We start from the raw sequence: 15,483 nt of genomic DNA, 5'->3' as shown, positions 1-15,483 counted from the left end.
TCCAGAGAGGACTGCACACTGTTCTGCTCACTAGTGGACCTGACCAGTGGAGTTCTGCCTTGTGCATAAGCCTTAAGTAGAATAAATGGGAACAAGTCTAGCAATTGTAAAATTCTACTGCAACAAAGACTTGTGTGTGAAAAGACATTAAGGTGCTTCACTGACTCTCAGATGCCTGCTCGGGTGAATCATCAAAGATTTCTTTCCCGAAATGCAGGAGAAGGTATCATTCATCGAGTACAGTGTAAGCAAAACTATGAACCAAATACAGTGCTCAAAATAACTCGAAAACTCAATATTAATAAAAGTGCCAGTAAAACTCAAAATATCACACTTATCTTAATAGAGTGGATTCATTGCAGCATGATATTAACCCTAAGGGGACCCGTTTCACCAATTACAATCTACAATGAAAAAATCAAAGAAAAAAGTGTGTTAAATCTATAAACGAACTATAATAATAAACACCTAAAAATGTCTTATAGTAAAAATAACAAACTCTCCATTGGAAAACTTACTGTGCCGGTTAGCTCAGGAGACAAAATGGCGCTGGCATTATTATAGTTCGTTTATAGATTTAACACACTTTTTTCTTTGATTTTTTTCATTGTAGATTTCGACCCCTGATGAAGCCTTAATTAGTGAAATGGGTCCCCATAGGGTTAATATCATGCTGCAATGAATCCACTCTATTAAGATAAGTGTGATATTTTGAGTTTTACTGGCACTTTTATTAATATTGAGTTTTCAAGTTATTTTGAGCACTGTATTTGGTTCGTAGTTTTGCTTACACTGTACTCGATGAATGATACCTTCTCCTGCATTTTGGGAAAGAAATCTTTGATGATTCACCCGAGCAGGCATCTGAGAGTCAGTGAAGCACCTTAATGTCTTTTCACACACAAGTCTTTGTTGCAGTAGAATTGTGCATAAGCCTGCCAGAGGAGATGAATAAACTCCAGGGTAAAGGCCTGAGTGGGCAACTCTCTTTTCCCCTTAGCATGGAGTAAGCACCTTTTCTTGGGCTGCAAAGTATCTGCACCCTTATGGTGTGCAGGACCGCTGTCCCAGGGTGCCTGAAGGTATTTCTTCCCCCATTTGCCATTCTACAACTCCTCTTCAGTTTTCAAGAGCTAAGCCCAAAGCTCCTGCTCCTCCATCCCATGCCACCTGGCATGTGGTGCAAGAGTGCTCTTTAGCCACCCATCCAATGCAAATAAGGCATGAAATAGGGGTATTAGTTGTGGACTGCTATCATGGTATTGTATAAGTGATATATAATATTTTATTTCCTTTTGGATATTGTTATGTTTCTTTATTAAAGAATTTCTTATGATGTAAAATAAAGGTAAATAAAGAAAAAGAAAAAAAAAAAAGAAATAGGGGTATTAGGGTCCGAGGACTTCATCCCTCTCAGTTTTGAGGCAAAACAAGGGTGTTTTTTGTTTTTTAGAAAAGTTGGAAAACTAAGAAAAAAAATCAGGACATCCAAGAGGGCCACCAAACAGTGTTTTAGTGTAAAAAAAATAGCTTCCAAATTCTTCAGGGCTAACCAAAAATTTAATAAATATGATTTTAGAGGAGTGCACTACAGATCTAACTGTAGAAACTGTCAAAACACATTTCAAGACCTCACCCTCACTCCAATTTTCCCTATAAGCTGCCACAGCATGAACTCAAAGACCAGATAATGGGGAAATAGTGCTGCAGCCTGCTTCAGCTTCCTTAAAGTGTAGCTAGATCTAAAGAGGTTCTCTGCCTCATGCTGCCAGTCAGCTTCTACGCCGAGCTCTTCGGGCTGCCAGTCAGACATTAGTCAGCCTTATCCTCCCCCCTCCTCAGACCATGATGCAGAAAAAACAGGGGGGGGGAGGCAAAGTTGCAGCTGGCAGCCTGAGTGCCCACCACTATTGATAACTAACAGCATGTGGTAAAACTCCTGACCAAGTCAAGGAAGAAAATGCTGAGGGCCTGGAACCCAGAGCTCCACAAATCTTTAGCAGGCTGGCTTACAGGTCCTCGAGGGCTACACCAGCTAGCTGCAAACTAAGGTGTCTGCTCCTCTCTGAAAAGAAAGAAGAGTTTTTTGAACTGGGATCTCCGATACTGCACAAAAAAATAAATTGCAGACAAACCAAAAAACAATAAAGAAACAGAGCAGATCAGAAAGACACCTTTATGATCGTCTGCACAAGAAATAACTGAAATGAGCAGAAGAGACCGTGGAGGAAGAGGAGTTGAAAAGCTATAATTTGACATCTTCTGCAGTATGCTTGTGAGAACAGATGAATAACCTTATGGTTCAGCATACCATCCCCATTGCACTGGAATATAACTTTAACATCTGGATGCACAATTAGCTACATGATATCCATTAAACAAACAAAAAAAATGGTTCAAGTTGTATAGAAAAGGCAATGCTAGAAGTTTCTAAACTGAATTGTGTTTCAAGGGCAACCAGATGAACTGTGCTTGGAACTAAATAGCACTTTGCTTATGCCTTGCCAGATTTTCCAGTTTCAACAGAAAAATCATTAACAAGGCAGCTAAGATGATCATGTAACACAAAGCTCAGCTGCCCAAAGTGGAGGTTTACTGCTATAGGAAAGTGTAATTCTGTTTTCTGAATTACAGGCAGCACCCACAGCTGATACTTCATCTGTAGGACCATCTTTCTGTAACTCATGGAAGCTCTCTTCTTCCTGGTAAGGCTTTTCCAGAAACTTCAACACCCGATTTACCTAATTAAAAACATTCAGACAATCGTAAAGTTACAATGAGGAAATCATAATAGAAGATTAAGTTCTTACCTGGATAATATTTCTGTTAATACACATAGGAGTCTGTACTGTAGGTGAATATCCTCTGTCATGAACTGCAGAAGGATGTCAATTATATCTTTCAGCTCCTCCTCCTTCACCAATGGAGTATAGAGCCCTCTTCAGTTTGTACCAAAGCAATTGATATCCACTACAACAGAAAAAAGCAAGAGAGGCATGGGGAATTTCCCAGAAACAATATAACTGTTCCCAGAAACAATATAACTGTTCTGTTCTATAACTTAAGAAAAAGAACAATAGCTGTTAGCATGAGCTAATAACATAGGTGTACCAATGAACCACCCTGCTGTGTGCAATAAATGCAAACACGTGGATTTCAGGCAGAAAGCAGGTGCATTGAAAACTGACATGGTGGGCTGTACAATCTCCTAAGTATATTAACAGAAAGATTATTCCATTCCCTTCTGTTACATAAACATAGAAATCTCTACTGTGGGTGATGTACCAAAGCAGTGGCAGATGCCTAGGATGGGACAGAAGAGCCTGTCCGCAAAACCAAGGACCTAAAAGTGGTGTCCTCCCGAGCCGCCATGCCCACTCTAGAAATCTTGTAAAGGTATGGAGACTAGACCATGAACTGCCACATTTCTAGTCAAATGATTTTGAGAGAAATAGGTGGTTGTTTGCCACAGGCAACCTACACTGATGAAACTTCCATATGAATCCATCTGGCAATAGACGCCTTGGAAACTGGTCTGCATTGTCTTCACTGACTGGTTAAGAACAAACAGATGGTCAGAAAGACGAAAGTCATTTGTCCATTTTAAATAGTGGAGTAAAACTCTCCGTACATCCAGCCTCTACAATGTCTTATATCTTAACTGACTGAACCAGTAGACAGACCTTTTAGTTGACGTGAAATGCTGAGACAACCTTCGGTAGAAAGAAAGGTACTGTGTGTAGGCCAATTCCTGCCTCCATAATCCTGAGATATGGCTCTCTGCATGAGAGTGCCTGCATTTCTGAGACCATTCTTGCTGAGACTATTGCCACCAAAAACACTGCCTTCACCTTGAGATCCAGCATAGACACCTCTTGAAGGGACTCTTATGGGGGCTTACAAAGTCCTATCAGTACGATGTTAAGATTCCACGTTGGAATGGGCTGGCATAACGGAGGCCGCTATCTGCTTGACCCCCTTCAAAAATCTGCTCACATCCGAATGAGACGACAGTGAAACCTTTCCCAATTGAGCTCAGAAGCACGAGAGGCTTGCCTCCTGTGCTATGAGAGATGCTACTGCCAGGCTTTTCTCTAGTCTGGCCTGGGGAAATGCAAGAATTACCAGTATTGGAGCCTTGAAGGACTCCACCTTATCCTTGGTGCATCAGAGCTGAAAAGCCCTCAGGACTTAGCGGAGGCCACAACATTTGAAGGCTTTTAAACAACTGCTGAAATTCCGGAACCATAGGGTAAAGCTTAGCCACAGTATTAGCTACCCTTAGAGATCCTTTTTGATACTCCCATTGCTCAGTGACTAATAAAGTGATGTCTGGGTGTGCAGGAAAAAAAGATTGTTTGAGCATTTGTACCACTCATGACCATGCACTGAGAGGTTGTTGCGGTTCCAGCTCCAATTCCCTGAGCACATCCATAACATCGTAAAGCATGGTAGCTGACTTAAAAAGCTGCTGCACTGAGAGTTCATCTTCCTAGTCAAGCAGGACTGTTGTCTCCTGACCTCTGGTCCCTGAAAGGGAACCGAGTCCTCCATGCAAGAAACTGCGCCCTGGGACAGTAAAGGCATGTAGTCCGATCTCCAATTCTCCTAGTCCTGATTTACCTGGTTACTCAGGCTAGGCATCTGGTTCCTTAGCAGTGGAGGGGTTTCCTGGAGTAGAATCTCTTCATGGTTCAAGGCCAGCATGCTCGCAGGTAGCACAGAGCATCCTAGCCCTGTCAAATTGGCTTTCCATGGGATATTAACAAAATCAAGGGTAAATTCCTGAATAGGAGGTCCCATGGACTACTGCAGAACCTCAGACTGGCTTCTCTTGGGCTCCTCTGCTATGCACTTGTGCTTTGTGGACTCGCTATTCGGAGGCTCCAGGATGGATTTCTTTGCTATCACCCAGACCCCCTGCAGTTCCCAAGCTCTAGAGGACTCAGAGGAAGCTAAGCCTGAGGCTCCCATGCCTTCATCATGTGCCCCATGGTATACGGACATTCCTTGGCTGACCATCCAGCTCAAAATTGGCATGATATGGGAGTAGAACAGCAGATGGAGACTTTAGAAAAAAAAAAATTGTTTAAAATCTAAGATAGCCACTACCAGCGAATTTGAACTAAAAATAGCCCACTGGGGATCCCCTGAAGTTTAAAAAACTCATGGAAAGGGGTTTTGGAGGTGGTGGATCCTAACTCTAGCTCCAGAAACTCTAGCTTCCCAAAATCAAATGTTTTGATCCCTTAATTTTCCCCATAGGGAATAATGGGCTGTTCTCACTGTGCTGTGTTGGTGCCTGCCTTGTCTGCTTTCCTGCAGCCTGACTGATAGAAGATTTTCTGTCTCAAATCCTTTCTAGAATGAACCCAAAACTTGAGTCAGGCTGCCAGTCAGACTGGACTGTCGAACTTCAACCTCCACAGATCCTCACGCTGCAACAGGGGACTTAAAAACAGCCTGAAGCCAGGCCCTACAGCCTCTGTTCAAGTCTCTGATAAATCAGGGGAACAGTCCCCAAGCTTTCAAACTGCACCAAACAGATTGACTCAACAGATAGCACCTGGGGGTTGCCCTGTGAGCAGCAGACCATCCATGTGGAATTTGTGTCCTCTCCAAGGCAGAGCTGTCCCAAACTGGGACCTCTAGGCACCAAAGCCTCTCAAAATGGATAAAAAATTACCCGAAAATAATAAAAACTAAATAAAGTAGATTAGAACACACCTTCTCAGATCGCTTACAGAAGGAAAAACTAAGAGGGCACTATGTATATCTATTGGTGAAGGAGGAAGAACTGAAAGATGTGATTGACATCCTTCTGCCAAAACAAAAATGGGACTGTGGAATTGATCTTTATAAAAGTTTATTGGTACATAAAATCCAACAAGTAAAAACATCTAGGCAATGCAGATAAGATGAAAAACAGTCTGTAAATGATGTGGACCACATCATTTGGGGGTTTTTTTCCTGTGGAATTGGGTGGGTGTTTTTTTATTATTGTTGGTTTTTTACATCCTTCTACAACAGTTCATGACCAGAAGATATTCACCTACAGTACAGACTCTTATGTTTATGTAATAAAGACAGATTCATACTGTTAATTCATAACTGTTTACTTCATATCAAAGAAACACTCTTGGTATAAAACACTTTTGCCAGTGATACAACATTCAACATAGGCAATTTTGGCAACCTGCTTCTTGAGATGCACTCATCACAGGAGTTTTTCTGGTGTGTTCCCTTTCAAGAAAGGTATAGTCTAGAAAGGAATTTTTGATACATGGAGGGAGAAGGCGTGAACTCATTTCTACTATCTATTGAAAAGAGGTAGATAAAGAGCTCAAGGTAAATTTGATTTGTTAGTGGGGGATTTCCTGCCAGTGATGCAAATGGACATAGGGTGGAGGTGGGAGTAACTTGTGGAAGAGTTCTGGATATCTGAGTTGTCTGAAGGGGGTGATCATAAAAACATATGGATATCTCAGATGAAAGGAATTTGAGAAATGTATGTTGGTGGTGGAACAGGATTTAGGAAAGCAGCTCTCCTGAAAAGCGTGGATGTGGATATTTGAGGAAGCAGGTAAATTTTCTGTAAGTACTTTGATAAATGAGAATGCTTATAAAATAGATGAGTACAGAGCTTGCAGGAATGGGGCAGGGACAGGAAAAGAACTCCGACGGGACGAGAAAATGAGTTCCTGCGGGAATGGGGAAAAATTTGTCCCGTGTCATTCTCTAATGTGGAAGAACACCTAAACATAGGCAGGAATATTCAGACATACCCAGAAAGCTTTCCAGACTTTTCTGTACTCTGGAAGACCTATTTACAGCTGATTGCTGCATTATTCCATGGACAAGCAGAATATAATCATGCTGCCTTCCCCCTTCCAAAGACTATTAGTTCATTGATGCCCTAACTCCCAACAACCCTAGACATACTAACCACAGTCCCTCTATACTGCCACAAGTGGTGTTACTGTTGACCTACAGGGCCACTATTTTAAGATCTGATGGGAGAAATACTATTGATAATAAAATTAAAATTTACATAAAACTAACCTATATTATTTCTGTGCAGAAAAAATTCATACTGTACCTCTGTAAAATCTCCATTTTCAGCTGCTTCTATGGCATTTTGTGCAATATAATTTCTCAAGATATATTTTGGGTTATTAGAATCCATCATCTTCATACGAGCAGAATTAAATGCTTCAAGACTAACAACATTTTCTCTCTCTTTTTGTAGGCGGACACTGAAAGTACATAAGAAATTATATCCACTTTATTACAAATCTAGATAAAGTTCTTAGAAAAACATTTTTAAGGTATTTCCAGTTTAAATTTATTTGTGCCATGTGGGTACTGCACTACAGTTTGGAGTTACTAAGTTTTATTTTCACATGCTTTGTCAACAGGGAGGGGAAAAAAAAGGCTTGAATTAGATCTTAAATAACCAAAAAAAAAAAGATGGGAAGGTATAGTGAAGATTCTTACCTGTAGCAAGTATCCTTTGAGGACAGCAGGCATATATTCTCACACATGGGTGATGTCTTTATTTACAGAACCTGGTAATGGATACTGCCAAATGCCCTGTCACTTTAAATCTTTACCAAAAGGTGAAGGGGAAGAACCTAACTAACACCAGAATCTAATATAATAAAACCCTAAGCGCGCATGCGCACTCTTACCAGCGTGTTCCGTTTTCCGTGCGTTGTAGGTCCCCGCAGGTAGGAGTGCGCATGCGCGCTTAGCTGTGGCAGTGGCCGATTGACAGATGCAGCAAACACGCTGCGACTCCCCCCTCCCGCCCTCACTCACCCACCACCAGAGAAACATCGCTATGGCTGACCGCATTGGACCGCGAGGAGGTCATTGGGAGTGCTGGTGGCGGACAAGTGCACAGAATTGGCGCTTGGGGGCAAGTAAAATGGGAGATGGGCCTTATTTGTAATCTTATACCTGGTGGACACAAGACAAATTGGAAACCGCTGGCCTCCCTGATCTCCACCTCGCGCAAATCTAAATCCAGGAAAAACAGCAGTACCGGTAGAAGTTTATTTTTAAGATTAAAGGTGCTGCGGCGGCTCCTCTCACGAGCCGCACCTGCATCGGAGAAGGCTTCCGACGCAGGCAGCGATCGTGAGAGGAGCCGTGGCGGCAACTTTAAACTTAAAAATAAACTTCTACCGGTACTGCCGTTTTTCCTGTTGTGCCTTCTCGATCTCCTTGACCACAGTGAGTGCGATGGTAGGCCAGACTGCGGGAAGCAAAGGGGGAGGGAGTTGGGGGAAATGCTGCTGACAGGGACCTGTAGGGGAAGGTAAATATCGCTGCTGCTGCTCAGAGAAGTGGACGGAGAGGGAAATACTGCTGCTGTTGCTGCACAGGGAAGTGAGGTCGGGGGAGGGAAATGCTGCTGCACAGGGAAATGAAGGGGGAGGGAATGTTACATATGGAGCAGGGAGAGAGTCAGATAGAAATAAAGACAGACAGACAGCGGGAGGGAGGGAGACAGAAAGAAAGGAAGAAAGACACAGGGGCAGGAAGAGGGACAGAAAGACAGACAGAGAAAGGGGATCAGGGAGAGAGAAATACAGCAGGAGGTAGAGAGACAGAAAGAAAGACAGACAGACATCTATTCTAGCACCCGTTAATGTAAAGGGCTTAAAGACTAGTGATATAATAATAGTGAAGCATGTCCTCAGTGTGAGGTTACAAGCTTGAGGAACCACAAAGTTCAAAATGAACTAACCACAAAGTTCAAAATGAACTACAACCACCATGATTGAACATGCTTGAACGTGCGCTGGTAGGGCTAGTCTCAGTTAGGGTGCTGATCTTTGACCAGTGAGTGGACTGCTGGGCATGAGGGACCACTGGTCTGACCCAGCAGCGGCAATTCTTATGTTCTTATGCTGGGCTTTTTCCAAGGTGAGATAAACTCACAATTTAGACCCACACTATCATAAGAACATACTGTGTGTGAATAACAATAGTGAATGAACTTATATAATGTAATTACTATCAATCTAATTCACAAAATAACAATAGAATTCCTACCCCTCACCTCCAGCCAAAGAGTTAAAGTAAACAATGGTTTTCTGTCAGAGCCAGTGACATTGTTGAGGAGTAACAGGCAGAGATGTCCCATATCCCCGTTACTATTTGCCATAGCAATGGAACTTCTGGCTTGCTTGATTCTTGCAAATCCTGATATACAGGGCTTATGGGTACATGATGTGTCCTATAAGATATTATTCTTTGCAGATAATGTACTATTGTTTATCAGTGATCTGACAAAATCTTTAACTGAGTTGACGCAGGTCTTATCGGCATATGGCCAGGCATCAGGTTTCCTTAATTTGACTTTTGGGGGTGCAGTAGGTTCAGGAGTTACAATGCAAATTCCCTTTTCGCTAGGTGCATAGATCCATCAAATATCTGGGGTCCAGTTGACATCAGATCTTGCGCTTTTATTTAGTGCTAATTCACCAGCTCTGCAAAAGCAGCTGTTTCAGGAACTGGATTGATGGGAGGGAATGACAATTGGATGGATGGGGAGAATTGCAGCTGTAAAAGGAGAAATTAGATTCTTCCCTGCTAATTTACTTTCTTTTAGCCTCTCCAGACCAGTATAGGTTAACCTTACAAGCGGGTTATATCTCATTATGACCAGCAGGTGGAAACTGAGGCAAAACTTTGGAATAGTACATATCAGATGTCTCCCCCCTAATTACCTCAGTCTGCTGAATATCCAAGCAGAACTAAGAACTTGAAATAGAAAAAAACAGGACTCCGAACAGCAGTATCAACTAATAAAAAAAACAGGAACACTGTTGGAAAATGCAAAGGAACAAATGAAAATAGCAAAGGTCCCCACAGCTCGCCAGCCTTGCCACAGCTGCTGTTCTTAGATCTCCCTGGTCCTAGAAAAATACTAGAACCTGCCGAAAAAGTAAAATCTGCACGCAAGAACAAGACGACAATAGACAGGGTGGGGTCCTATGCTAGTCTCGAGAGGCTATAAGAAAGTAAATTAGTAGGTAAGAACCTAATTTCTCCTTCTTTAGCATCTAGCAAGACTGGCATAGGTTAATCTTACAAGCAGGACACACCAAAGCAATCCCCATCATGGATGGGACCCCTGAAGGGCCGACACCAGAACACACTCACCAAACACCGCATCCCGACGCACCTGAACGTCCACACAGTAGAGTCTGACAAAGGAATGCAAGGAAGATCAAATAGCAGCCTTACAAATATCCACTGGAGGCACCAACTAAGACTCAGCCTAAGAAGCGGCCTGACCCCGAGTGGAATGAGCCTTGAGAAAGGCCAGAACAGGCTTCTTCTGAAGAAGGTAAGCGGAAGCAATAGTCTCCTTGATCCAGTGTGCAATGGTAGCCTTGGAAGTGCCATCCCCCTTACAAGGACCTGCTAGGATAAAAAGATGATCTGATTTCCTAATCTCCAGGATCCTCTGTAAGTACGCACGAAGGACCCGACCAACATCCAGTTTGCGCAACTGTTTCTGCACCGAAGAACCCTCACGACTACACAGCACCGGAAGGACCATGAACTGATTGACATGAAAAGGAGAAACTACCTTTGGCAGAAAGGAAGGAACAGGCCTCAACACGACCCGCTTCCTAGAAAACTCCAGGAAGGGAGATCTACAAGAGAGAGCCTGGAGCTCCAAAACACATCTAGCAGAAATAATAGCCACCAAGAAGACCGCCTTAAGAGTAAGGTCCTTCAATGAGCAGCAACCCAAAAGCTCAAAAGGGAGGGGGGGGCGCATCAGCCCAGACATGACCAGATTCAAATCCCAAGAGGGAATAGACGGTCGCACGGGAGGCTTGAACAATTTGGCCGCCCGCAAGAAGCGAACAACATCAGAAATGGAAGTCAGACGCTGACCCTATAATAACCCATGAAAGGCTGACAAGGCCCCAAGCTGAACCTAGAAGAGAAGACCAAACCAGGCCCTGTCCAGGCCATCCTGCAAGAATTCTAAAATGTTAGGCAGGGAAGCGTGAAGAGACCACTCCCTGCGCCATACACCACTCCTCAAATACACATAAGCCCGAGCAGTAGAAATTCTCCGGAACCCCAAGAGAGTGGAGATAAATTTATCTGAATACCCCTTCTTATCTAGGCGTTCCCTTTCAAGAGCCAAGCCGTAAGACAAAAGGAACCCGGATCGAACACCTGAGTCAGAAGATTGGGCGGAAGAGGATCCGACACCAGATGCCGCACCAGATCCGCATACCACGGCCATCTGGGTCAATCCGAAGCCACCAGACCTGGATGACAAACAATGCGAAGTAGAACTCTTCCCACTAATGGCCAGGGAGGGAACACATACAACACCCCCTCCATTGGTCATGGTTGAACCAGAGCATCTAGACCATTGGTCTAACTGTCTGCGACGACTGAAGAAATTGGGTGTTTTGGTGTTGACACCCGTTGCCATCAGGTCCATGAGGGGCTGACCCCAGGACTGCACTATCAACTGAAAGGCCACGTGGCTTAGACACCAGTCTCTGGGATCTAACACATGACTGAAAGGTCACTTGGACAAACACAAAGTCAGAGATGTGAAGAAAGTACAAGAGGTTTATTACAGCATACCGGACTCTAGTGCAGTTAACAGCCTGCCTACTAGAGTGTTAGAATCAGGACATGCACAGACTTTTATGCCCTTTTCACTAAGCATACGCAAACTAATATATGCAAAAACTACAATTTTCATTTGTTATTTCTATAACTTTTCTACAATTATTATTGGTTCTAAGCCAGCACTTATGATAGGTTCAGGGATACAACTTATAGTCCTATAGGAAACTAGCTCATTTCTCTGCTTATCTAAATTTTACAGGTCTAAATGTTACATGTACAGAAGGGCAGGGTACATCATGGCTCAAACTCTTATCTATTTAGCTTACAATGTGGTAAGGTAGGGACATACATTTTAGGCAGATGATGTCAGTAGATTGTACACTGTTTTCAGCTATGTAGGCCAGAGCAATATTTTAAACAGTTAACCATTTCATGACCCTACATGACAACTGAGGAAGTCTGCTTGAACATTCTCCACTCTGGCTATGTGGGAGGCCGAGATGTAACTCTGCCCAGACCATGAGCAGAGCTGCCTCTTGCGTCACATGAGTGCTCTTGGTGCCGCCGTGGCATTGTCTGACAGAACCCTGACTGACTTGCTCGTCAGGAAGGAACAGAAGGCTAACAGCACCAGACGGATGGCTCTAGTCTCCAGAACATTGACCGACCAGGATGCCTCTTTCGTGCACCAGGTGCCCTAAGCTAAGTGACCTAGACTACTGAGCTCCCCAACCGAGGAGACTGGCATCCGTGAGAAGCACCGTCCACTGTGGCTGAGCTAGACTCGTGCTTTGAACAAGATGGAGGTCTGGAGCCACTAACGAAGACTGCAGTGAGCCAAGCCCTGCAGAGAAACAGGGTGATCCAGATTGTACCTCTGGGGCAACCACCTCCGAAGCAAAGCCCGAGCCCACCTCACCACGTCGAGGGAAGCCACCATCAACCCCAAGACTTGGAGGAAATCCTGCACCTGAGGACACCGGGACACCATAAGCAGGCGAATCTGAGATTGTAATTTGCTTATTTGGGCCTCTGGGAGGAAGACCTTCCCCAAGGAGGTATCGAACACAACCCCAAGATACTCCAGGCACTGCGAGGGGACCAACCGGCTCTTAGCAGGGTTGATAACCCATCCCAGTGATTGCAGGAACTCCACAACCCAAGCCGTGACCCGGGTGCTCTCCTGGAATGACTTTGCGTGAATCAACCAGTCGTCCAGGTAGGGATGCACCAGAATGCTCTCTATTCGCAAGGCTGCCGCAACAACCGTCATAACTTTGGGGAACATCCATGGAGCCATGGCCAGACCAAAAGGAAGCGCACAGAACTGATAGTGCTGACCTAAGATCGCAAAACGAAGGAAGCGCTGATGGGAGGCTCGGATTGGAACATGCAAGCAAGCCTCCGTCAGGTCGAGAGAGGTTAGATACTCCCCTGGCTGAACCGCCAAAATCACAGATCACAGTGTCTCCATGCGAAAAGATAGAACTCTGAGAGTCCTGTTGATCCCCTTCAAATCTACGATGGGCCGAAAATTCCCTTGTTTCTTGGGCACACTAAGGTAATTGAGGGGGCAGATGCAAGCGGGGAGGGGAGAGGGGATGCCGGATCGCTGGGGGGGGGATGCCGGATCGCTGGGGGGGGGGATGCCGCTCGTACAGCGAGGCAAGCTCGGTTTACGAGGCACCAAGTTTGCAAATGTTTTGCTCGTCTTGCAAAACACTCGCAAATCGGTGCACTCGTAAACTAAGGTATCACTGTATTTGTATTCTGTCATTTTACCTGTATTTTTGCAGCCACTCTTTCCAGCGTTCTTTGTTCCTTTTCAGTAAATCATTGGCTGTTAATTCCTGCAGCTTGGTATACTCTTCTGTATGGTCTAGCTCCTTTTTTATATGTTCTCTTGACCCAATCATTGCAAACAACTGTGGATTTGACTCAGCCAACATGAGCATCAAGGAAAGCTGCCTAAAAAGAAATATTGAATATAAGATCAGTAACTACATAATGGATTTAATATTTTCAAGTACTACACATGTTGAGATATAACTAGTTAAGACTTACAGTGCAGTGCCTTGGCCTCAAAATTGCCTTTAATCTTCTCAAACTGCAGATCTTCAACTGATTTTCATTTTTAAACTTAATTAACCACCAGAAGTATAAAATTGATGCTGGATAAAAGTCCAGATAGTGCCTCTTACTTAGCAAGCAAAATTGTTCCCATGCATTGGGGAATTTTCTGGTCATGTTTAATGTAACCCCTTAATGGATTCCCTTTAGGACAGGGATCTTAAAGTCTCTCCTTGAGGGTCGCAATCCAGTCGGGTTTTCAGGATTTCCCCAATGAATATGCATGAGATCTATGTGCATGCACTGCTTTCAATGCATATTCATTGGGGAAATCCTGAAAACCCAACTGGATTGCGGCCCTCAAGGAGGGACTTTGAGATCCTTGCGTAGGAAGTGCTCTTCAGATAAAAGATGACACTTATGCAGGGCTGATAGTGGACCTAGTTCTTACAAAACGAGGGAAGTCTAGATGGGTAGCCACCACAAGTCATTAACAGACAGTATGGCTTAATAAAACAGCAATGGCAGAAAAAAGTTGCACAAAGGTGAAGCCCTGAACTTCAGATGTATTGACTCTTAACATGGCGGTATACTTTATGGCAGCATTGGAAAATCCTTATGTGGCAGAACAGTGGGCTCAACTATAAAAGAACACAACACTATAGTGAAAGCTACAAATATTTATGCTAGCAAAGCGATAAAAGACTCCTGAGGGAATTCTGTGCAGCAGTTGTAAACAATTTTGCATACAATACTTCATAATCTGACAACAGAAGCAACCCTACATAAATTGAAAACTAAAGCCTGTACAGAAATAGATTTCCTTTCTATATGCTGGTAACACTACTGTTACTACTAGTACTATTAAATATTTCTAGAGCACTATCAGACGAACGCTGATAGTGCTCTAGAGTCACAAAGGAGATTGTAAGCTCATTCGAACAGGGACTATCTAATCAATCAAGACAGACAAACATGATCCATGGGTAAGGGTTATACAGTAGCTAGAAAGGATGTTTAAATTGCTGGCTAGGGTAATGAACAGAGGGAAGCTGGGAGTAGAGTTATAAGTTGAAGGCACTAGAAAGGATGTTTAAATTGCTGGCTAGGGTAATGAACAGAGGGCAGCTGGGAATAGAGTTATAAGTTGAAGGCAATCTCGAAAAGGTGGATTTTCAGCCTATTTTTGAACAAGGTAAGAGAAGAAGCGTGAAATGCACTGAGAATTGTTCTTTTTAGACCAAAGTTAGGTGGAGAAAGTGTCATGTATGGATGGCAGTAGACAGGTGACAGGTTCCAAAGAATGGTTCCAGAAATCCATCTCTGTTTCCTCTATTTTGGATTATCTCCTTCATTTGTCTGATTCTAGACTCAAATCCACATCTATTAGAGTATATCTTAGTGCTACTGCTACTTTTCATCAGCCGGTGGGAAAGAAAACCTCTCAATGCTCATCCTTTGATCTCCAGATTCATGAAAGGACTTTTCAATGTCAAACCACCTCTCAAGCCACCTCCATTTGGTTCTTGCTAACTTGATGAAGCCTCCGTTTGAACTAATGTCTACGGCTCATCTCAAGTACCTTACTTGGAAAGTTGTCTTTCTCATCCCTCTCACTTCTGCCAGAAGAGTGAGTGAACTTCAAGCATTAGTGGTAGATCCACCATTTACTGTGTTCTACCATGACAATGTTGTGCTTCACACTCAACCAAAGTTCTTATCTAAGGTGGTCACTGAATTTCATCCAAGTCAATAGATTGTGCTTCCAGTATTTTTTCCCAAGCCTCA

At 43.5% G+C, this 15,483-nt stretch overlaps 1 protein-coding gene across 1 annotated transcript; it reads right to left on the bottom strand.

Annotated features, from left to right (window-relative positions):
- Positions 1 to 833: 833 nt before the first annotated feature.
- Positions 834 to 13,589, bottom strand: SELENOO (selenoprotein O). The gene is made up of 3 exons (XM_033957670.1): positions 13,408 to 13,589; positions 7,100 to 7,256; positions 834 to 2,741 (listed from the first exon to the last, which is right to left on the bottom strand). The coding sequence occupies exons 1-3, from the start codon at positions 13,578 to 13,580 to the stop codon at positions 2,556 to 2,558; spliced, it is 516 nt and encodes a 171-aa protein (XP_033813561.1). The 5' UTR covers positions 13,581 to 13,589; the 3' UTR covers positions 834 to 2,555.
- Positions 13,590 to 15,483: the final 1,894 nt, after the last annotated feature.

Source organism: Geotrypetes seraphini, chromosome 9 (genome assembly GCF_902459505.1).
Source record: "Geotrypetes seraphini chromosome 9, aGeoSer1.1, whole genome shotgun sequence".
NCBI lineage: Eukaryota > Metazoa > Chordata > Amphibia > Gymnophiona > Dermophiidae > Geotrypetes > Geotrypetes seraphini.
Note: the sequence above shows the minus strand (reverse complement) of the source record. Positions and strands in the feature narration are given on the sequence as shown.